General features: G+C 39.7%; 1 protein-coding gene across 2 annotated transcripts in view; it reads left to right on the top strand.

The window, feature by feature from the left end:
• Nucleotides 1–25,530, top strand: part of CNTN3 (contactin 3) — a 167,930-nt gene that overhangs the window by 72,499 nt on the left and 69,901 nt on the right. Inside the window, exon 1 of one of the 2 annotated variants that reach the window (XM_033141203.1) lies at nt 15,375–15,466. The exons of the other annotated variant lie outside the window; for it this stretch is intronic. Coding sequence (XP_032997094.1) covers nt 15,394–15,466 — 73 coding nt within the window. The 5' untranslated portion in view covers nt 15,375–15,393. Of the gene's footprint in view, nt 1–15,374; nt 15,467–25,530 lie in introns of those variants that run through there. 2 annotated transcript variants of the gene reach the window in all.

The raw sequence follows: 25,530 nt of genomic DNA on the forward strand, positions 1-25,530 counted from the left end.
AATGTTTACCTAATTATTTGAATGCTAAACATTTAAAGAAAAATATTTCTGTAGGCAACAATTTTAGAATATTCAGTTTTAGAATATTCAACTGCTGTAATAGCTTCTTTTTAAGTAATGTGATAATGTCCATTGTTTGTGACTACACTGTTCTTATTGTATACCAATTCTAATATGTAGAAATGAGTGTGAATTGGAGTTATACTGGCCAGCATATGCATTAGTTTCACATAGAAAATGTGTTAGCATTTGTTTTAACTAGGGCTACTACATTGCTTATGCATCCTCTGAATTGTCAGGAGCATTATTTTTCACAGGCTTTTGACAAGATACAGTGCATGCTGTGCTTTCCTCTCTCTGCCGATGCCTTGCCTAGCACTATGTGCTAAGGCATCTTCATTCTTTTTTATGTAACAATATTTTTGCTTTCTGTAGCTCAAGGCTTTTTATTAAATAGCTGTTAACAGTATGCTTCTGAGGATTACACTACCCAGCATGGAGCAATTTAGCTTACACTAGAGATCAGTCGGTATATAGTAGATTAATTACTTAAGGAATCTGTTTCAACAGCAATAGAAAGATTTTTGATCTCTGGAGTGTTTTATTTTGTTATGTACTTGTCTCTCACTGTGCAAACCTTCTTGGTAGCACTGTGTTTTTTATAGAAGAAACATCAATAGTTAGAAACTAATGAATAGATAAAATAAATCTCCACCATGAATTGTATTGTTGGAACATCTAGATGCCTCATGGGTTCTTTTCGCTTTATTTTCTCTCTCCCACCAGAAATAGTTGCTCTGGCAAGATGTAACTTTGTATTCAAACATATTTTTGCAACCACAGAAAGCATGTAAATTATCCAATTTAATGTTCATGATATGTTAAAAGTTTGTCCAAAGATTGCCTCTGCTGTCATCTGTTGGACCTTTCTACAGTCTTGACAGTCTTTACCCTAATTTTGCTTTCATTCGTGTGTGGTGTTATTTTTTCAGAAGTGTGACTGCAATTCTCCATTGACCTGTCTTGGTTAAAAGGTTTAGCTATCAGTTAGTTTCCATAGCTGTCTGATTGAGCAATATTCAATGTAATGCAAGCGAATGCAAAGAACTTCCATGAGAACATATAAAGCCATGTTGAATCAGGCCAAAGGCCCATCTAGTTTAACATTCAGGTTACTCACTTACTCACTTGCCAACCAGATATCCATGGGTGTCCACAAAGGAAGACCTTAGTGCTACCCTTTTGAGATTCCAAAAAACCTGGTAGTCTTCATACTGCCTCCAACAGTGGAGATAGAACATCGTCAGTGACTAGTAGCCATTGGTAGCCTATGCTCCATGAATTTGTCTAATCCTCATTTCAATCCATCTAAATTGATGGCCATTGTTACTTCTTCTGGGGTGAATTTCATAGTTTATGTGTTGTGTGTATAAGTATGTACTTTATTTTGTTTCTTCCTGAATCTTCCAACATTCAGCTTCATTGGATGTTCCCAAATGTTATTGTTACAACAGAGGGAGAAAATCTTGTATCTGCAGTGGTACCTCCGGTTATGAAATTACTTGGTTCCGGAGCTCTGTTCGTAACCAGAAACTGTTCTTAACATGAGGCGCGCTTTCGCTAATGGTGTTTCCTACTGTGCACACACCACAAGAGCATAACTCCTGCTCTCAAAGTTCGCAACAAGGAGACCTACTTCTGGGTTAGCGGAGCACATAACCCGAAGCGTTCGTAAGGGGGACACTGTGTAACAAGAGGTACAACTGTATCCACTTTCTCCATTACATGCATAGTTTTATACATTTCCATCAAATCACCCAATACTTATCTTTTCTGAAAACTAAAAAATACCTAGGTGCTTCAGGGTTCCTCTTAGGGGAGTTGCTCCATCCTCTTGACCATTTTGACCTCTTCTGCATCTTTTCCAGCTTTACAATATCATTTTTAAGTAAAGCTGCCTGAACTGTACACAGCATTCCATGTATGGTCACGCTATAAGGTAAAGGTAAAGGGACACCTGACCATTAGGTCCAGTCGTGTCTGACTCTGGGGTTGCGGCACTCATCTTGCATTACTGGCCGAGGGAGCCGGCGTACAGCTCCCGGGTCATGTGGCCAGCATGACTAAGCCACTTCTGGCGAACCAGAGCACCGCACAAAAACGTCGTTTACCTTCCCGCTGGAGTGGTACCTATTTATCTACTTGCACTTTGACGTGCTTTCGAACTGCTAGGTGGGTAGGAGCAGGGACCGAGCAACGGGAGCTCACCCCATTGCGGGGATTCGAACCGCTGACCTTCTGATCTGCAAGCCCGATAGTCACGCTATAGCTTTATGCAAATACATTGTGATAGTGAGAGCTTTCTTTTCAATTCCTTTTAATTTATTATTTTCAGTTTCCACTGTACAAACAGAATTCCTTTGTGAAATCAGGCTAATACCAGTGGATTAATACCTGTTAACATGAATTCAAGACATCAAATTCAGCAAGATGAGAAATGTGGCTATCTAGTGTTTGTGAGTCACTCGACAATGATGAACCGTTTACAAAAATGAGAATGTCTGGTTTAGGATGGATGTATTTGAATATGTCTCCTTGGTTATCTATCCCAACCTCACATAAAGGGAAGTAGCCACCCATTTTGGCTAGTGTCAGTAGTTGAATAAAGCTTTTTTCTTTTCTTTTCTTTTCTTTTCTCTTTCTTTTGGTCCATTCTCTCTCTCATCATCATCATTCTCAATAGTGGTAGTACAGTGGTACCTCGTGTTGCGGACACGATCCGTTCCTGGGTGCCATTTGCACCCTGAAAAGTCCTTAACCCGAGGGGCGATATTGCGCTTCTGCACATGTGCGACCTGCGCTTCTGCACATGCACGCTCGGCGAAACCCGCAAGTAAACACTTCCGGGTTTGACCTGCGCCGTTCGCAACCCGCAGCGAACGCAACACGAGGTACGACTGTAGTTGTTTTTATAGACTCTTCTTCTTTGTCATCTTCACCTTTGTCTTCAGTTTTGCCATACTTTGGCCCAGTGCCAAAGAGTTATATATACACTCTCATTTTGAATCAAGAAAACCACCATTTTATAGTTAAAATCAGAAAAAATAAATACAGTAAATACAACGAAACTGACCAATCATTGTGCTAGATTCCAACTCCTACTTCAAACATTAAACACTTGCTTCTGTCTGAGACTCAGGAAACACCATGACAGGAAATTAGGCCGCCATCGGGAGTAGCAATGGAACTGATGGTTCACCATGCTATTTAATGGAACTGACGATTCACTGTGCTGCATAAGAAACAATTCCCCCCCCCCCCAAATTGTTTCATTTCCCATTACATTCACAAAATGTTTAGGGATATGTGTATCCCTGCGTCCCCCCAGAAAAAAGCACACCTTTGGCCTGAATTTCCCTGACTTCATTGTACTAAGTCACAGAGTCTTTGTCAAAAGAAGGTTCTAAGGTTAATTGTTGTGTATTGATTCAATGGTTTTTATATCTGTATTACTATTGTCTGTATTCGCATTAGGGTAAAGTAACTGCCTTTCTGTTCCAGAAGGAACAGCTACTATTGGTTCATTTAAGCTGCTGTATTTGGATCCTCAGTCTTACTGGTTTTCATCAAAAGGCAGAGTTGTGATTGCTTGAAATTTTTCCCTCCAAAATGTATCCCTTTCGAGCAAGTTCCCCGTCCCTAGAAATGTAGTTTCCCTCTCCTCAGTTAGTCAGTCTTGTTGCCAGAATAAAGAATGGTTGCATGAAGAAACTGTCTCCTGCCTACTACGTCATAGAGCTGAAATCACTTGCCGAAATCACTAACCCCACACTACAACATTAATCATAAAAAGAGGGAAATCCTCTTTTTTATTTTTGAATGCATAGTGCTACCAACTGTTCTCTCATTTTTCTTTATTTAAAAGTGGTCATTATAAGTGGCCATTTTTGTTTTAGTTGTCTTTGTTTATAATTGAGTTTAAAATAATAATAATACTATAATCTGTTTTTTTAAAAATAGTACTAATGCCTTTGAGCATTGAAAATCTCATTTCACATACCTTTTATCTTTACTGCATAGTGGGAAAGTTTCTCTTTCCGTGAAGAGGCAGTTTCCTCTTAAGTGAAGGAAAGTTAATATTAACTTTTAAACTTTGCTGCCATTCCTTAACTTTAGTTTATTTCTCTCCTTTTCAATGGGGTATAAACATCTTTCCATTGTTTCTGTTTTTCAGTTAATGTAAGTTCCCTGTAAACTCTCTTACAATGCTATTGCTATGCTTCATGGTTTGGGGTAGTGTTGAATTATTTTCTCATTATCTCTTATGGCTTCTATAACTATTTAGTCAATTTAAATTGGTTACTTTAAATGGGACATACTTTTAATCCAGATATTCTTGAAACCAATTTGAGTGTTTTAAAACTCATTTATTTAAATTGGTGTTCATAATTACAATAGAGAACAAGCTTTCTTGCTAGGCCTTCATAAAATCTTGCTTATGGTATCAAATCAACAATCTTGTTGTCTAGACATTGCATTATGATATGATATGATATGATATGATATGATATGCTTCAGTTTGTCTGAGTTTATATATATTCACACTATAATGTAAAATTGAATACCATTATGCAATCTAACAGTGCAGGAATCATGTTTTCATTTCATCAGATAAATTACTGGGTAAAGTATTCTTGCTAAACTGAGTTGTGGGTATCATGAAACTAGTAATGAAGTTTTCTCCCTCTGGGACAAGCTGATGGGGTTGCAGCTGTACAAGCCCAGGCATTATCAATGACACTTGTTAATTTGATCCACCATGTGAACAATGGAGGATTGTGATGCTGCTAATTCACTGGATCTTCCTGTGCCTTTTGGTACACACAAACTCAGGACGCAAGGGAGAAACGTGCTAAGAGGAAGGCATGCTTGATAAATCTACACCGTGATCAACTTCCACCCAGAAATCAATGTTCCCACTGTGGAAGGATGTGTGGATCCAGAATTGGCCTCCACAGTCACTTATGGACTCATTGTTAAAATCGTGTTTGTGGAAGACAATCTTACTTGGTTACGAGTGATCGCCAAAGAAGACTGACCATGGTATCCTTCTGCACTGACTGACTGAGACAGAAATTGGGGCTATTCTGTTCCAATGATTTTCTTCCAGCTTTGCAAATTGGTTTTAGAAGGTAGTGCAGGTAGACCATTGTTCTGCACCCTGTTTCTTCTGTTACAAATTTCTGTGCTTTGTTTCTCGAGCTGAGTGGGATCATCCCTTTATCTGCTATATTTTGGAACAGCCAGTTCCTCCCAACGTCTGATGTCACACACCTTAATAAACTAAATCTTAATCAAAGTGACTTTTCTGTGGTATACTCTGCCATGCTAAAATCTTGTGTTTTTCTGCCCAGACTTTTAATGTTAATAAATTTGAAAGTGCTGCTTTAGATCTGACTGTTTTACAGCTGGTTGGTCGTTTTATGTTTTGTTAAGGAAATTATTTTAAAGATTGCTTTTTGTTTACTGTTTAGTTTGGTGCAATCCATTAGGGTATATTTTTAATGATAAAGTCAGGGTATAAACTGGAGAGAGAGAGAGAGAGAGAGAGAGAGAGAGAGAGAGAGAGTGAGAGAAGAGCAAACCAGCACCTTTGCTTCAAAATAGTAAAATCTCAAGCATATTGTAAATAATTCAAAAAGAAACATTCCCAGCTTCAGAAACGTATGAGATTCAGAATGAGGAAATGTACAGTGATGAACACTGCAACATATAGACCCAGTTTATTAAGGTGCAATTGTTGAGATTTTACATAGCCGATGCTGGTTAGGCTTGGCTGTGAGCATATCGTATGCCCACAGCAATAAACAATTTGTGCCCATTTTCTCAATCTGGATGCCATCCTTTCCCTTCTCAGAATGCTGCAATTAATCCAAGATGCCTTTGATTCACCATAAATGCCTGTTAAAACTGGAAAACTTTGGAAGCAGTCAGGATTGTAAACACAAGTTCAAACAGGGGGAAAAGGCAACAAAAGAAGAAATATAAAATCTAATTTGTTTAACATCATGCATCATCAATCCATTTCATTTCCAGGGCTGAAGTGAAGTTTGTTCTGATAATGTTAAATAGCTTAAAAAGTAAAGTATATTGCTAGCCAATGTTTACCCCATGCCGTGAACACTTCTTTTGTTAACTGCTGTGAATGTACTGATGAAAAGAGAGCAAGAACAACATTAACTTGTTTATTGTACACTTCTGCTTTAGCTGATAATGGGCAAAACAGTTAAGCTGCGTAAGTTCGACTTGCTGTGTTTGTTTAAAGGGATTGTTGGTCATCAAGGCAAGCTTCTTTCAACAGCTAACTGGGATGCTAATCAGGAGCTGCGAAAGGAGTGTGGTGTGGTGCCATACCTGTCTCTGCTGAATTATAAATTTGTATGAGATACAATGCAATTTGACATTTCACACTGCAATTCAATTCCTGCAATCCAATTTCATAATTGCGAACCAATTAGAGTTGAGAAGGAAGAAATGTTACTGGTAAGGCAGACGATTTATAGTTGAAGCAGCAGAAGGATTACCTGTGCAAACCTCTTGCCTACATTTCTAAAATGTTTTCTATGCACATTTTGGAAGATATTTTTCATTCATATATCAACTGTGAGCTCATTGAAGCCCTAAAATAATTTTTGAAGTTATTTCTAATGTCTTCTGATATTTCTTTTATATATATATATATATAAATTAACTTTTAACGCTATTGTTGTTAAATTCTCCAGTGAGGAATGGGGCTCTTTAGTTTGAGAAAAGTGTAAATTATGGGTAAAGAAGGGGGATAGACAGAGGTTTTTCTTCCTCTCTCAAAATATTTGAACTCAGGATCATCCAGTGAAGCTGAACGCTAGATACTTCAGGACACTTACAGAATATACACAGATAATTAAACTGTGGAATTCTGTACCACAATATGTATTGCTGGCCACCAACGTTTACACATTAAAATAAGGTTACATTCACACATGGAGAATAAGACCTTTGATGGCTACTAGTCATTATAGCTGTGTACTCTCTCCTGTATCAGAGATGGTATGTCTATGAACTTACTCCAAATATTGGAAAGCCCAAGTGGGGAAAGTGCTGTTGCATTAATATCCTGCTTCCTAGAAGCATGTAGTTGACAGATCTAGCAGGGCTCTAGTGAACTTCCATTTACAGTGGTACCTTGGTTCCCAAACGGCTTGGCTCCCGAACGCTGCAAACCCAGAAGTGAGCGTTCCGGTTTGCAAACATTTTTCGGAAGCTGAACATCCGACGCAGCTTCTGTGGCTTCCAACTAAGTGCAGGAAGCTCCTGCAGCCAATCAGAAGCCGTGCCTTGGTTTTTGAACCATTTTGGGAGTCTTAACGGACTCCCGGAATGGATTAAGTTGGAGAACCAAGGTACCACTGTATCTCCATGAGTTTTGGCTTTAAAACAGTGTTTAATCATTCCTTCCTTCCTTATTTGTTCAGGGTATTCATGCATTGATCCACCTCTCTTCTTTCCTTTCATTTGTGTCTAATACATCTCCTCCAGTTCTTTAGATGATAATTATGGGGACAAGACTTTATATTTTTAACAGTTGCTTTTATTGGAAGTATATTAGCATTAGATTTAGTTTGGGAGATACTTTATAAATAATAATTATTAACTTGTGCATCCTGCAATGAATTGCCAAACTTGTAATAGAAACAAGATTATGTGCTTTGCCTCTTGGGCTCCGCTGCATCAGAAGTATGTAACAAAATGTTGCTGTAAATAACACTGGGCCCATAATATTTATTTATGCAGAATGCTTTCCAGGAAAACTGCTGTGCCACAGCTCATTAGCATTTGAAGGTATTTGTTTGCTTTTTATGTTGCTTTCATCTAGCTTCATAAAGGTGGTTGTGCATACAGATCACCCTCCCTCTAGGCATCAGACCAGACTGGATTTTGTTTTGTTTTGTTTTTGTGTGTGTGTTGGTAAATGCTTTGTAAGCTGGTGAATACTTCTATATAGTCAGTGCCATGCCATTGTCAAGTAAGGTTACCTTGTCTCTAATCAGGTGCACAGGTTATCTCTATATTAGTTGGAATTAAAGGATGCCATTTAGGTGCCGGCTAGGGGAGCCTAAAAAAGAGAGGCATTTCCAATTTAATAGGCCTCTTAAAAACAGCAGCAACATCTTTTGTAGACCATCGAGATGCTGATTAAGAAGTCACTGTGCCTCCATTTTGATGTATTTCTGATCTTCACTTAAAATTACATTCTAAGAATCAGCATATACAGACAACTGTAGCAGAAATAGATTTCTTTCTGGTGTGCCAATTTCCAGTTCTTTAGTTTGCCTTGCCTTACCTATGTGAATAAATGGGCATCTCACTTGGAAGCCCCCATCTGCTTTTTCCACAATTCATCCAACAATTTATTCTCCACTTTCTCTGTTTTATTTCATTATTTTGCATTTTATTATTTCATGTCTAACTACCTAAGCTAGCAGACAGGGTTGCTCATATTCCTTGATTCTCCCACAGAGCTCTTAGCCTTTTCACAGTTGCATGACACAAGAGCAAACTACTTTTCCCTTTTCTCGCTGTGAGGATATGGTGAGCCTGGGAAGGGCTGGGCAATGGGCTTTGCGGGGTGGTGAATGCTTCCCTCTGCAGCAGCTAGACTGGTGACTGGGAGTGGCCGCCAGGACTACATAACACCGGTCCTGAGAGATCTACATTGGCTCCCAGTATGTTTCCGAGCACAATTCAAAGTGTTGGTGCTGACCTTTGAAGCCCTAAACGGCCTCGGTCCTGTATACCTGAAGGAGCGTCTCCACCCCCATCGTTCAGCCCGGACACTGAGATCCAGCGCCGAGGGCCTTCTGGCGGTTCCCTCACTGCGAGAAGCAATGCTACAGGGAACCAGGCAGAGGGCCTTCTCGGTAGTGGCGCCAGCCCTGTGGAACGCCCTCCCATCAGAGGTCAAAGAGATAAACAACTACCTGACATTTAGAAAATACCTGAAGGCAGCCCTGTTTAGGGAAGTTTTTAATCTGTGATATTCTAATGTATTTTAATATTTTAAAACAGCTGTATTTTCCATATGGTCAGTCCTGCACCTCATAGGCTATCCTGTTGCCCACAGGTAAGGTGGAGGATGCTGTCCCATCACCAGTAAGATTAAAATGCTTGGGTGGTTTCTGTACATGGAATTGGGGCATGTACACCACCTTGTCCTTCTCCCACGGAAGCAAAATGCCGTGAAAATGACAAACAAGCTGTCACATAAGTGCTTCACATTCAGAACTGCATTCCCCAGGATGCCATGTGAAAGAAAGAGGCACAATGCATTCAGAGATTTATATGGAAGGTCCTGGCAGAGGACGATTTGTGGAACGGGGAAAAGTGGAAAAGGACTGGAGCAGAAAGACAAATTGAATAATCAAATAAAAAAAGGAGAATCACCATTGTCTATAACTGGAATATGTGACACAACATATGGGAAAAATTGCAAAAAAATCACTTTTTTAAGGAATGGAAATGAAAAATATAGACTGGAATAAAATATCCTAAAATGTGAAAACTTCTATTTTTTTGTACTGCCTACAATGTTATAGGACCTGCTTCTGCTCTGCTCTTCTCCCAATCTTTAAGTATTTTTTAAAATTGTTTTTATTAAGATTCTCTTGGGTTACAAAAATGCATACATCACCTCTGTTTTCAGATAATAAAGTCCTTTCTTGGTTATATTCAGTGTGAGACATTAATGTTGTAGATGATATAAGGTTGGGGGAGAAGAGGGGTGGTGGTAAACTTACATTCTTTTACATAGTGTATGTGAAAGGTTTTCGCGGCAGCATCACGTGGATAGATTCTCTTTCTATTCATTTATTAGTTTTTATTGGTGGTGAGAGAACATTGTTTAGCTTCATGCATTTCATCAGATTTTCTGGCAATGATCAACTAAGTTTTTCTCAGAGTAAATTCATTAAAATTAATGGACCTTGGTTTATCAAATCAATTAATTAATTGAGATGTGTCTTCTCTGAGTAGGTCTACCATAGGTTTATATCTAACCAAGTCATCAAGTTAGTACAAGGACTTCCCCTTGCAGATCAGAACTTCTCTTCTCTGTGCTCACCACAAATTTGTTGTAGGGGTTACCGTAACCCTCCATAACAGATTTGGGGTGCTTACGGGGGGAGAGGAGAGGAGAGGGAGAGGAAGTTCCATTCTGCAAACAGACGTTTTTGCACAAACCAGGTGACTGTTTTGAGTTGTACATAGCATTTACTACTCTCTTTGCAAGTTCACCAAGTAGGAATATGTAAAACTTAATAGAGTATGACGTCTATTTTTGCCATTTATGCTGCAGTTTAAAAGATAAACACATTTGTGCCTGCTTCTCTTGTAAAATAAGATGCTGTCTTCAAACAACTGAATCCCATTTTTGTGTGCTATTTCATAACACTGGCATATGCATTCCAAATAAGCAATACCAAATTCAGTACTAAAGGAAATGTAAAGTGGATATATATGTTATGATGGAAAAGGAAATGAAATTACTATTTCAGAATCTTGGAACGTATACAGCTTCTTTCTTCGGTTGTTGTTAATTTTAAATGTCCTTCAATTTTCCAAGCTGTAAAATAGCAATAACATTTCTATCTCTTTTTGAGAATCCGGTTTTAGGATCTTGGTTTTCAGCCCAGTCATTTAATTTTTATAAAAGAAGAAACACACACCTACCTAAGAACCATTGCTGATAATGAACAGTTTTTACCACTTCAGAATCATTTCCCCTAAAATTACAATCTTAAATCACTGCTCATATTTAGGCACATCTTCCATCATTTGCCATATGGAAAAAGATACACTTGTTTTCCATTATGGACATAACTGCTTCCGTACTTGAAGGAGAGACTAGTTGTTTCACTAGCAAACCATTCCCAGTGTTTCAGAAAGCCCCAGCACCATCAAGGAAATCTTGTTAGCCACAAATCGGTTTTAGAACTCCAGAAGCTGTAATTTATTATGACTATTATTATTGGGTGACATTCAATGATACCCACCTGATGTTGCAGTGGACTTCTGCTTGCGTTACAAGGTTTCCCCCTCTTCTCCATCAACCCTTGAACACCCTCCAAATCTTGTCTAGAGAGGTGTGTGCTGTGGACTGCAGCGCACGGGGGGGGGGGGTCCTCATTGCATGAGTGAAAGTCCACTCACACAGAGTTTGGATATCACTCTGCATTTTCAAAAATATTTATAACCTGTTTTTGTCTATTGATATCAGGGTCAGATACAGAACATAAAATGAAGTATTCATTAATTAACTATGCAACAATAAAAACATAATTAAAACAAACAGAGGCATACCCTAGAGTGCCAGCAATCCAAATTATTAAGACAGAAGGTATTCTAGGACTTGGCAATGGAGCCCGGGCTGCTGTTAACTGATGAGAGATAAATTATTTACTTTTCAAGTCCCATTCAGTTTCTATATACAGGTTCAAAAGCTCCAGGTGGAAAGATAGAGCAATTGTTTGTTTGATCTCAGCAAACACCTTATTCCAAAACTGAGCTGGAGCTAAAATGATAATATATTTTCTAGTCATACATCTATAAAAGACCATTCTATAAAATAATATTCTTCAGTTACAACATGGTTACATACCATAGCTCTACTTATTAGTTAGTTTGCTAGTTAGAAAAATCCCAAGAAAAGTGATCACCTTTCAGTGATTTTTCCCCCCAGGAAACATCAGACATTTTGGAAAGCTTCAGTTTTCTGTACACCGCTTAGAGCAGTGTTTTTCAACCTTTTTTGGGCAAAGGCACAGTTGTTTCATGAAAAAAATCACAAGGCACACCACCATTAGAAAATGTTAAAAAAATTAACTCTGTGCCTATATTGACTATATATAAAGTAATTCTCTTGAATAGGAATCAAATAAACACAAAGAAAGTATTTTATAATTACTTTATTATGAAATAGTAAGTAAACAGAAATATGAAAAATTATAAAATACTTTATTCAGTGCGCAACCAGGGCCTGTTTGGCTGAACGCAAAGCTGATATTCTGGCTGGAATTTTTCCCACGGCACACCAGGCAACATCTCGCGGCACACTAGTGTGCCACGGAACAGTGGTTGAAAAACACTGGCTTAGAGATATTTTTAATAGAAAAATAGGAATTAAAGAATGAAAAATAATCAAATATGTTTCTATCGTTGCTTTGTGCATTCCAGATGAAACCTGCAACTATGAAGGAATTAAGAGTGCTTGCTAAAATGATATACTAGTAATGCTTTGCATTTTACTAACCTATTATCAAGAGCTCACAAGTGTGTTATTTATTTGTTATTTATTTAGTTAGCTATTCTAAAAGCTTTAAAATAACCCGAATGAGGCTGCAGTACACTAGCAGTGGTGTGATTGCATTCAACAGTTTGTTCTTTAGAATAATGAGGCATTGAAATGCCAAATTACTGTTGTTTAAGTGGCTTCGGTGAACATCTGCTGTTGCTTTTTTTAAAATGTTGGGAAAGACTTTACATTGCACAGAATAACTATTTTTGGTCACTCCACCATTTTCATTATGTGTTGTTGGAAAGATAGTTTACTTTGAAGTGTCCTTTGGGTGCATCATTGAACATCTGTACCTGAGTAGCTATGCTGTATATAACTGTAAACAAAAATACAGGCTGTTGAAACTGTTGCTGCCTGGCAGTTCTCTGACCTGACTGAATTGAATGCACCTCCCTCTACTCTAGTTTATAATTAATTTGGAGAAAACAGAGGCTGTATGAGTGTGTCTATGGAGGGGTGACATGCCCCAATAAACATGGGGGAATGTGCAGTATATATGGAGACATCTAGATAGCATTATAACTTTTTAAAATGCATATGCTCTCTCTCTCTCTCTCTCTCTCTCTCTCTCTCTCTCTCTAAATTGACACATTGTTGTATGCGGTGCTAGTCCTACTCACAGTAGACCCACTGAAGTTAATAGACCTGGCTGGCCTAGGTTAATTTCAGTGGGTGTACTCCCAAGTAGAACTTGTTGGATACAATATTAAAATATAAGCAGACATAAAACCATTCCCAACCATAGCAGGAAAGCAACTAAGCTGCAATATGCCTGGGAAATACATTCATTGAGAAGCTGTTTTAAGTAGGTATGTTTTAATGTAATTTTGAATACTGCAGATGAAGAATCCAACAATGCATCCTATGTGGGATAGTTTGATAAGGGAGTGGCCTCTACTGAGAAGGCTCTGCCGTAGTGTCAGTATTAAAGTGAAGGCACCATCTGTTTGCATCATACAAACAGAGCTTGCCCATACCCTCTGCATTTGTGTATTGCCCCAGAAGCACAAAAAGAGAAAGCAGGTATCTTCCGCAGCTTCTTTGTATGATATCTGGTAAAGTCAACTTTGAAACAAATTTATATGAGTTACTCTGTAGACCACGGGTCAGCAAACTTTTTCAGCAGGTGGCCGGTCCACTGTCCCTCAGACCTTATGGGGAGCTGGACTATATTTTGGAGGGGGGGATGAACAAATTCCTATGCCCCACAAATAACCCCGAGATGCATTTTAAATAAAATGACACATTCTACTCATGTAAAAACACGCTTATTCCTGGACCGTCCGTCCTGGACCCCCAGGCCTTAGTTTGCCTACCCATGCTGTAGACTACTGCTGTTTTCAAATGTTGCCGGATTGTTGTGTTAAGGGCGATTTTACTACTGTTTTAAATCAACACTAGATAGTTTTTATTGTTAGTTGATGCATGTTCCCCTTGGGAGGAAGGGTTGGATATAAGACAGATTAAATAAAACAATCCACACAGTATAGTTAGCATAAAACTGGAATGTGCAAGTTACAAAACACCATGGCTTGCTCTTTACAAGAAAATGCTGTTATCTCTTTCTAAGCAATATTGCTTATGTTTAAATTAATCCGATAATTAATTTCTTTTTCTTTCATTCTTTTTATTGCCTGATTATTTAATTTGTTTCAGGATATTATAAATGTAGGCCAGGGGTCAGCAACCTTTTTCAGCCGTGGGCCGGTCCACCATTGCTCAGACCATGTGGTGGGCTGGACTATATTTTGAAGGAAAAAATGAACGAATTCCTATGCCCCACAAATAACCCAGAGATGCATTTTAAATAAAAGATCACATTTTACTCATGTAAAAACACGCTTATTCACGGACCGTCCGCGGGCCGGATTGAGAAGGCGATTGGGCCGCATCCAGCCCACGGGCCTTAGGTTGCCTACTCCTGATGTAGGCTTTAAGAAACGGTGTTCAGAAAACTCTGCCAGACTTTATTCTGGTTATGGCCAACAATTATAAGTGACACTGGAAAACACTCTCAAAGAATTTTTCTTCTGTGAGTTACCAAACCTCCCAAAACTTTAGCTTGTAATTGTTACTGCTTTAGCAGCAGCAGGTGTTCCAGTGTTGAAGGAGTGTGATCTATCTCTCCATTTCTCCTACTCTTCTGTCTAGGGAAATATAATTTTCCTGGGTTCCTGATGTTAATATGGTTATTAAGTCACGCAGTGTCAGATTTACATATAAGCTAAACAAGCTATAGCTTAGGGCCCCACTCTCTTGGGGGGCCCAAAAAAATTTAAAGGAAAAAAAAACACTGGGTGTACATTTCCAAAATATAAGATAAAAAAACAAATAGAATAAAACCTACATACAGCAACAGTGTTTTGTGCTGTGTAGGCTCCTATGGTGTAAGTAATGGGCCTAGCCTGCTCCCTAAAATATCACTGGTTTGCTCATTTCTGTATATAGGGTGCCTACATTCTGCATGTGCAAATGGCTTTAGATACCTATTAGGTCCATAAATTACCATATAGCATATATTCAGCACAAAAACAGCAACAATTTGTTGTTGACAAAGGACAGCCGGACATGTAAAGGGCCCCATTACCTTCAGTAGCTTAGGGCCTCATCAAACCTAAATCCGGCCCTGATTAAGTGGCCTGGGGAAGCTCCAGGTGCCCAGAATGATGTCATAGCAGTGTTCTAGGTGATAGGGAGAAGGAACAAGGGGAGGAAGGATAGAGCTTCTTACCGCTTTGCCACTACCATCGCCACATCCTGCTGCACCTAGCTAAATAAGTGAATGGGTGGAAGTGGGAAGGAGGAGAGGCAAGTATTTCATATGTAATTGGCTCCCCATGACCAATTATCTCATTGAAATTAATGGGGAAACTACTGTTTTTAGGACAAAGGGTACTGAAAGAAAAACCTTGCTCTTTTTGTTGATATCTGTTTGCTAACACATTTATTTCCCCTTTTTTGGAAAAATAAAATAAACAGATCTAGAAAACCTAAAGACAAAAATGAGAAGCGCTGTGTCTGTACGAGAAGGACAAGGGGTTGTTCTGCTGTGTGGGCCACCAACTCAGTCTGGAGGTAAGAAATGTTTGGAAATACTAGTATTCTTCTCTGTGGCAGTAAAAAAAAAAAAGTCAAATACTGAATGATAGGAAGGAAATATTATTCATGCTATGAGGTCAGACTATCTGTGTTTGCATTGGCCTATGCTGCTCTGAAAGCATGCATTTCAGAATCAAATTAGGCATGACCTAATTTGGCATCATTTGTGTCTTTCATCCTTGCGTGTTGATTTTTATTAAATGAACAAATAGCTGGGATTGGAGGGGGTGTGGGGGAAATTTCCTCCCATTGTAAATAGGTGGAATGGGACATTTTGGATTGGGATTACAGGGGGGGGGAGGCTTTAAGATCCCTCCTCAATGCTGTGGTGCAAATCTGGCATGGGAGGCCCTGTGCTAGTTATTCCTTTTTTGGGGGGGGGCGGACAGGGGCTTTCATCTAAATAAGATTATTAAGTTTATTCTTCCTGGTTTCAGAAATGCAAACTCTGTTTCCCCCCCCCCCTTCAGATTACTTGAATCTAAAATGCTTGCCACCACTTCAAAACAGGTAGTGGCAAATGTAGCAAAAAGGATGAGACTTTTTGTCCTTTTTGTGCTCCCACCTTCCGCCTGTTGAATGGGCAGGGGAGAGTGCTGTCAGTGGGCTATCCACAGACAGAACCCAGCAAAAAGCCCTGAAACTGGGCATTCCAGGAGTGGGGTGGGCTGAGCCAGCCTTGGATCCACTAGATCCAGAGCTGGTCATGTGTTGTGCAGTGGGGTTGATTGCTGCACCAGCCTGTAGCTGGTAAAGCAATCAGGCCTGGGTTGGTCTGCTTGTCTTTCCCATCCCATCTTCCACCATGGCTGCCATGTGTGGCAGGGCTACAGATATTGGGGTAGCCCAAATATTCTGCAAAACCCCACCAGCTGATGGGGGAAGGGAATTTGGATTACACTCTAAAAGTCATAATGAATTTTAAGGCCCACAGAAGCTTAAGAGTCTTAAAAAGTGCTCACTGGTTTTCTGTTTGTTTGTTTGTTTTTTAGCACATTAGTCAGGACCACATATCTAAAAATAGCTTAGGTGAGATTTCCAAACATATGGACATCAAACGTTTTCTTTTTAAGCATAATACATTTTTATTGCACTATTTAAATTACATTCACAATGGGGACCATAAGATTATTCCATGCCACTAAGTAACACAATTCAAACCAAACATAGTGAATTTTTGTTTTACTTCGTTTTTTATCACAAAGTGTGAAAATGTATCCTGATAAATATATAGTTGGCAATATCCTGGTCAGTTTATATTAAATGTCACTTTATTTACATTTAACAAATTGTAAATTGGTTTATGATTTGGAGTAATGTATGAGGCAGAAGCTCACACAACTGTGCTGATGCACCTCTGTGAACAAAATATACTTCCTTGTTCACGGCAGCTGCTGCAGCGTTGTTAAAGGAATGCTTGCTCATCACATGTCGCACTGCTCATTTGGGAACATAGCTTGCATGAGTAAAGTTCAGAAATAAGCTGTTATTAGCTCCACAAACAGAAGTCCATTTGTGCAATGCAACAGACATGAGGCTTTGTGGGATATTCTGTGATAAAAAAAATTCCCCAGTATCTGCAAGTTTTCAGTCATTGTAAGCTTATAAAATACAATACATTAAATAAATAAATAAATAAATAAATAAATAAAGTAAATATTCAGGAGAAGAAAAGCCTAAGGAGTAAACCCTACACAAATCCAGAGTAGAGTCCCTAAGGCGGTTGGATGGCACCTTGTTGGCCTTCTCCCAGCAACTCCTGCAGCCAAGCTGGTGCCAAACATATTGCTCTGCTTTCCTTTGGACCATATCAGTGAGACCAAGAGGGAGTTCTTGTCGTCTGGGCAACCCAGGACTTCCATCCACACTGCCCACACTTGCACCTTCTATGTTCCTAATACAGCTGTTTGACTTCACCCTTGGAGGCACACTTCATTGTCTCTCAAGAGAGATGGATGCCAACATATAATATAGGCCAGGGGTGGGAAAACCTGTGACGCTTCAGATGTTGATAGGCCAACATCCATCACCCCCAACCAGTATGATGGGTGATCAAGGGTGATGGGAATTGCAGTCCAGCAGGATCTTCCATGTTCCCCAGTCATAAGATAGATATCAGTCGCATGTAGATATAGCTGATTTGCTTAGTGTGATTGTTTAAGATAATCTTTCTCCCACTATATTAGGCACCAATATATTGATTTCTATGGAACCTGGTCTGTGTTTTATCTTTCAGGAGTGTAAGGCAAATGCTGATAAAGAATAATTAAAGTGACATGACCTATTTTCATTTGGTATAGTTTAAATTGTCACAGGTTGTTTTATTGACAACTTCTGCAATGAGCTACAGTCTCCTGCAAGTTGTAAAGTGATTTGAATTTGGGGGGGAAATGAGAGATATAAAGCACTGCAAGTGAAAAATCTTGATGACAACTTAATGGGAAATTTGGAGAAAACCTATAGATAAAGTAGAAGACTTTCTGTTTCATAACTGACATTATATTTGTCAGTTCAGGCACCACATACAGCCTTTATTTTGTTCATTTTAAACTTTTATATCCACCCTTCCATTTCACAACTTCCAAGACAGGAATATAGGAAGCTGCCTTGTACCAAGTCAGGCTTTAGATCCATCTAGTTCAGGATTATCTGCACTGATGGACAGGAGCTCTCTGGGGTTTTAGGACAGGGGGTCTCTCCCAGCCACATATGGAGATGCTGAGGCTTGAACCCGGTACCTTCTGCATGAAAAGCAGGTGTTCTACCACTAAGCTACAGCTCTTTCCCTACAGCAGATTACAAGAATAATTAAGATCAATAAGATAATTTAAAACAGCCAAAAGCAGTAAAAAGAAACACATCAAGTTCCTCTAGGCTAGCATCCTCTTTCCAGCAGGAGGTGGAAGCCTGTAAATAGGAAGTGGAAAGGAGCAGTGTTTCTCATTGTCTCACACCCAGCCCAGTCTCATCTCCTGAATAAGGGGTGTTTGGCCCCTTGCTGGATTATAGGAAGAGAGCAGTACCAAGCCCTTGGCAGTAACAGCAGGGCAAAGTTCTGTTTCAAAAGCCTTATCTGAAGCCCTGCTGGCTATCTCTAGCCATCAAATGCGGCTGTTTGTTAGCTTTCCAGCTCCAGAGTTGCACTGGGCCCCTCCCAAAGGAATGGGCCCATGCAGGGCCGGTGCTAGGGTTTTTTGCGCCCTAGGCAAGTTCACCTTCTGGCAGCCCCCCCACCAATCCCGAGCACCCGCCCTGTGGAGAAGCCTGATTTCGGGCTGCTCCCCCTCCCCTGCCACTCTGCTGCTGGCGGAGCGGCACTGGGCGGCGGGGGGGGGGGCAGGGGGGCAGACTGGCCAGTGCCCCCTCCATTTTGGCGCCCTAGGCAACTGCCTAGTTCGCCTAAATGGATGCGCCGGCCCTGGGCCCATGTAGGTGTTGGCCTCTTCAGTCATTTCAGTCCTTTACTGACAGGTCCAAAGCCTTAAGGCAGTTTCACTATATACAGGATTCCACTAGATCCCTAGTAGAGGTGCAGGCTTCAAATGCAAATCAAGTGCAACTCACAACTTACATACAGTACAGCACAGTATCAATCTGGCAGAGCTTCCTTGCAGCAAAGCAAAGAGGCAATGTACCCAAGAATGACCACACCCTTGGCCAGTTGTCAGGTCACAGTGACCTACTTGGCTGGTTGCCAGGTCAGTGACCTTCAAACACTAAATCACAAGACCTGCAAGATAAGGGAAGCACATGAACCAGATTTTCCTTACCAGCAATTAAAAGAACCTCAACAAATGCATGGGAAGCTGTTATCTGCCCCCCCCTGCCCTGCCCCACCCCACCCCATAGCAGCCTGGCCCTGGATACTGCATGTGGAAGCACCGCTGGTGTTAGTATTCAACCTGGAGGTTTTTTCCATGGCTTATCTCATCTCACCCCCCCCCCCCCGCAGCAAAAATCAGCAGGTGGAAATTGGTGTACTATTCAGCTTGCTTGTACTTTCCTAACTTCCTGTATACATTCTAGCTGTGCTTATATTGTCTTGGTTTTAAATGATCTTCCAGCATTCTGATTTCTCCATCTTGTGTTTTCTTTGTCTCTTCCCTTTCATTTGATCCTTTCATTTTTGACAGGTTTTTTCCCCTTTGAAATTAAATAAGAGAGAGTTTAATTGCATGAATGTTTTGAAACATGCGGGCCACTAAAGCTGTAATTGCCAGTTCTCCTATGTTAAGTGCCAATCATTCTATATCAAGTGCACTTGCTTTTGACACTTAAGTCAGTGGGCCTGAGCTAGTTTAAGTAAATCCATTCTAATAGTTAGTGCTTTGTGCCCTAGGTTTCTATTAACATATTTAGAGCATAAGAATCCCTAATACAAATTCCACTTGCCTTTTAAAATGTTTTGGGGAGTGATCTATAAGCAACAGACAGTGGCATATCTTTTTGCCATGTGTTCCTATAGATAGATGGCTGTCAATCATCTACCTAATAACACCATGTGTGAATATGTGCACTGAATTTTAAGCACTGTACTTCTTCAGAAAACTCTTGTGTGAGGTGCCAAACAGAAGCTGATACAAAAAAGCAGGATGATATTACTAAGCAATGCAATCCAAAAAAACACATGGTGAAAGGTGAGAATTATTTCGTAATCCACAGATGGGATCTTACTAACACCCACACTAGAAAGCTTTTTGTTCACTGAAATGCTTGTGCAGGAAGAGACAATTTGAAGATAGTTTCCCCTTCCTTTCTGAAAACCAAACTCTCCAATAACCATTTGGACTGGTATTGGTCAGGATATCTGTCAAAGAAAAGAAGGCAACCAGTATCTAATGATGGGTGAATTCCGTTAATTTTGAAATCTCAAGTATGTGTGTTTTAAAAAACTCTTGGGGTGTCTTTTCTCCAAGAATACTAAACTGACTTTTAATGTTGGTTTCACTTTATTAAACTGATAAGTTTTTGATTAGCCAAGTGACAAATAAGCCATAACTATGGAGAAACAATGCAGAACCTGTAATAAAAGCTTTTGCACATGATATTGGCCCTTGCACTGGGAAGGTTTCTAGAACTTCATCTGATAAGCTCCGGGGCTATAAAGCCTTTTAACCCCTTGGTAGCTTCCCTGGGCCTGCCCATCAATTTTTGAAGTCTTTAAAGTTTCCCGCTGCAGCTGTTTACTTAGCACTGCTTGAGCAGTAAGTCATGTCTACAACTTGAACTATGTTATTGATTTTTATTATTTTAGGTTATGATTTATTATCTGCCCTTCAGTGTAAAGTTAAGGGCTAGTTACAATTACATGGTTATATAATTTAAAATCAGATAAAAGTATTTAAATAAAAAATTAATGCAATTTAAGTAAGAACCAATGCAGTTTAAATCCAAGAATAGAGGTAGACATGAAAACACATATCAGCTGAGGGTAAAGAGTACCTTTAGTACCTGACCAAAGCAATACAGTGAAGATGACCAGACACACCTCTGTGAGGAGGAAATTCCGCAATTTAGCTACTGCAAATTTAGGTGCTCTCAAGGGCCACCACTCCCTGTAGTTCTCAGGGTATTGGAATTACCCGGTACCTAAAAGCCCTCCTCTGTCAATCATAACACCCAAGAGGGATGGAGATGGTGCTTCAGATATTTGAGGCCTCCGTCATTTACAGTAAGGCTCTGAACACCTTGAATTGGGCCCAGAGACAAATTGGCAACCAATGCAGCTCTTGTAATACGTGGGTTAAAAGAAGTTCAAAATGGAACCCTGGTCACTGCATTTTGGTCCACCTGAAGCTTCAGAGTGGTCTTCGGGGATAGCCTAATACTGTATAGAGGCAATAATCCAATCAGAAAGTTACCAGCTAATAATTTTCATTGGTTTATACATTCACATCTTTTGACCACTGTTATCTCTGGTTAAACAGACTCTGCAGGTTTTGGATGTGTAAAACCTATGTAAACAGTGGATGAGTGTACACACTGCAAGGAGTGATACCTTTTTGAAAACCGCCTTCAGAGTTCGGGGACGGACGGACGGACAATTTTTGGTCTCCTACCAAAGATTCTGACTTCACATTTGCTGTAATATTTTGTATATGTAGCAACAAGTTATTGTATTCCTCAGAGGCCTGAGTTCATTGACTGAACTTCAACTTTCCTTTTGGTTTTCCTTTGGGACACTATGTAAAACTTGCAGTTCTGTCCTGAAATAGACAGTTAAGGAATTGCCGTAGATATACTTGTGGAACTTGCAAATCCCCTGTGCATTTTAACAAGGAGGCTGTGAGGTTACGGTCGCTGTTACAAACCTCCCTGTCAGTTTTCACTGTTTTACAGTGGAGCAGTGTTACTTCACAAGAGGCCCTGTGTATCACTTCTTTGTGTCATACGTCCTGGAAGAAACTTCCTGAGTAAACCATTTCCACTACAATGTGAAGAGTTTGTTTGGCATACAGTGCGGTTTTTGTTGAAAGAGGAAACCCCTTTGCATCCTGCGTAGTACTGTGAGCAGTAACTCTGAAAAGAAACTGACAATTTCAGTTCCCATCAGTCTTGTAAATCAACGAAAGATGGTGGAATGTGAAGAAGGTATGTTTGGAGAGAGAAAAGTCTGAGCTGACTTCACATTATTCTGAAAAAGTAAAGAACCACCTGCCACAAATTCATGCATTAGATGCCCCAAATCTTCAATTATAATCACGTTACCTCCATGTGAATGTACCTCATATAAGCCATAACCATTGGAATTGCCATGCCAGTGGTCGTGGTGCTGGACATCTAAGGGGTGTTGACCATATCAACAGAAATTATGGAAGGCATGAAAAGTAGAGGGGGGAAATTTGACTCTGCAGTAGGCTGTAGATCTCCATCCCTGATAATGCCATATTCTTTTATTTTCTTTCAAAACTTTCCACAGGATTTGTATGTAAAGTTAGGATATCATAAACTGGATTAATGCAAGCTCAAACTCATTAAACACTTTTCCAACTTTCTTGATTCAGAGACAGAGCTGTGAGAAAATAGTTTAAACCACCCCACCCCACCCCCCGTTCTTTTTCTATGGGTTGTTACCATCCCCAATATATTTGTATTGGATTTAGTGTAATTTTACTTGATTTATCTCTATTTTTAACCTGTATTGAATTTATCTACTGGCATATAAGACTACTTTTTAATCCAGGAAAATCTTCTCAAAAGTCAGGAGTCGTCTTATACGCCAGGTGGAGAATCTGCGGTCGGGTATATCTCAAACTATATTTTAACTGGAAAAGTTGGGGGTCGTCTTATACGCCTAGTCGTCTTATACGCTGGAAAATATGGTAAATGGAGACAGGCAGGAAATAGGTTGAATATGTGAATGAATGAATGAATGAATGAATGAATGAATGGTTCCATCCTCATAAACCACTTTACAGAAGTAGTTTGCTCCTGCTCTAAAAATTAAATGGGCTGCCTTGAATCAAAGGCCCACAATAAAGTTCAGAGTGTTTATACTGTCTAGAGGATTGTGCCTGTTGTATACAACATGGCATCACCATTTGGGCTCTGAACATAATACTCTGAATGAAAATTCAGAGTAGATAATATTTGTTGCATTTTAACAAGGCCTTTCACAACATTAACACTGCAGTCCACAAAAGAGAGATTAGTTTTAAGAAAAGAATAGTAAATTCTGTTAAATACTATTTTAGAACACTAAACATTTGACCTTCGGTATATTTTATAATGCTTACATAGCTTTATGTTCATAAGTTGTCTCATTTCTTTTACCTAAGAAATTATAATAACTTTTGTCTTTTAATAATTAAAAAAATCATTATAGACAGGAGGCAATTTATACAATCTTCAACTATTAAAGACACAACAGTGTTGTTAAAAAATGTTCAAAGCAATTGACTGCAAAGTTCTTGGGAGTTGATTAAAAGATCCATTTGTCACTTGAAATGGGATATGGTTAATGGAAATGTATTTTTAAAATTGCTTCCCAAAGCATTTTTTCACTTTATACATTCAGAATAAGATAAAAAAATTATCAGAATCATAGCACTTTGAACGACATTGTTAGTCTGAAACAATTAGCTCAGGAAGAAGATAAAAAGGAATTAATCTGTCATATCCTCACAGCTACAGGGGAAACTAAATGGACATTTTGTTCGTTAGTTCAGCCCAAATGTGTAAAAGTAGTTTTGCTGGACTATTACATTTAGAATCCCAGCAACAGGCAACATTTAACTTGTCCGCTAAGGAACACTTTTTTATTACAAGGGCAGAAGTCCCATCTCTCCTTGGAGATTTACTTTTTTCCCTTTTCCCTCAGCAGTGCTGTTAAAACAGAAAATGATGTTACCAAAGCTTAATTTAAAACAAATGGCTAACTAACCATCAAATCTCATACGTGCCTGAATAGTAAAAATAAAAAGAATAAAAAGAGCAGATGCTGGCAGTTTTCCAGTTTTTGACAGATGTTGCACAAGTGCAAAATTCTTCCACTGTTCCTCCTGATATGATGCCTGTAATCTTTACCCTCAGTTGACTCGCGATTTCTCTTGTTTACCCAAATGAATGCTACTTTGCCTGAGAAATGAAAGAGAAAAGTAACTCTGGGGAACGGAGAGAGAGAATCAAGGACAATGCCATGAACTTAACATTCCCAAGGGTACACAGGGCAGCGCTCAAAATTCACCAGGCACATTTTGTACCTGGTTATTGACAACTTGTGACCAAGTGAAGATGCCCAGGCACCAGGATGGCACTTGACGTCTCCACATTCTGGAGGTTCATGCCTGACAATCTTTAATCTTGCCTGTTTTCACACACCAACAGCTCCTTTAGAATTTTATCTGTGATGTTTTATAAAAATGGCAGCTAGACATTCCGTTTTGGCGACTACAACCTTGGTTCAAGGAGCCATTTGGCAGCTAGCTTAAATATCTTGAGTTTCTAACACTGCAGGGTTAAAGCCTTCAGTCAGATCTCGGGTAACCATATTCCACCCAATATACAGACTGAACTGGAGTGCTTTGCAGTCACTTCCATAAATCCCAAGGTGTTTGCCTCATCCAGTCTTTAGTCCAAGAAAACACACTGTGTGTACCTGAAAAGTATCCCAATCTTGCCACCAGTAAAAAGTGTCACGAAGAGGACTCCACACAGCAGATGTAGATGAATGACTCTTTTAATATGAAACAGTTTGTGGAGGAAGCAAACCTTGCAACAGGTTGCCACTTGTAATGCAGAACTAAAACTTAAGTGCACACTGCCTGAGAGCTGACACAGCAATTCCTGGTATGGCAAGCCAGGATGGCCAATGCACAACACTGAGATAGTTACAACTCCTATATTAAGCAGGACTACTCTAAAAGGCACCTTAAGGGGCAAATTAATGGCAAGATCTGCAGGGATGAGCAGTTTTGGATGCAGTGGATCTCCAGTGCAGCCAATGTTAAGTCCAGCTCAGCTACACATAAGCCACAGATAAACTGGCATAATTTGCTCATCTTGGCTGAGTTGAATCTGGCTGAACCAAGGCCAGTGTAAGGTCCCAAAAGAGGGTGTTCTGGGGGGGAGGACCAGACTTAGGTTGCATCCTAAACCCATTTAGGTTGTTCACATGGCCATCTCACCCCACATAGAACACTATTTTAAACGCTTGGTTTCCTCTCTGCCAAGCGTAGTCAGAACAGCAGCAGCCCTTCTGCTGAATGGAGTTTGGGGCTTAATTTATACTGGCTTACTTTACACCAACTTCTTGTGTATAGGATTGCACCTTAAGAGAATTACTGTGAATAGTACAGTCCACAAAGGAACGGTAGATGCAGTCGGTGCTTCTGCTCCACAAGTAACAGGGATTTGCCGTACTATTCTCTGCTCAATATTTTAACTTCTCCTGAAGCAAACATGACTTTCATCTTATTGCCTTGCTTTAGTTTTTACCCTACAAAAAAAAAAATCTGAGCTGCTACGCCAGGAGTGAATAACCTTTTCCAGTGCAAGGGCCACATTCTACCCTGGGCAACTTTCCAGGGGCCGCGTGGCAG

This window comes from Lacerta agilis, chromosome 2 (assembly GCF_009819535.1).
Source record: "Lacerta agilis isolate rLacAgi1 chromosome 2, rLacAgi1.pri, whole genome shotgun sequence".
Classification (NCBI taxonomy): Eukaryota; Metazoa; Chordata; class Lepidosauria; order Squamata; family Lacertidae; genus Lacerta; species Lacerta agilis.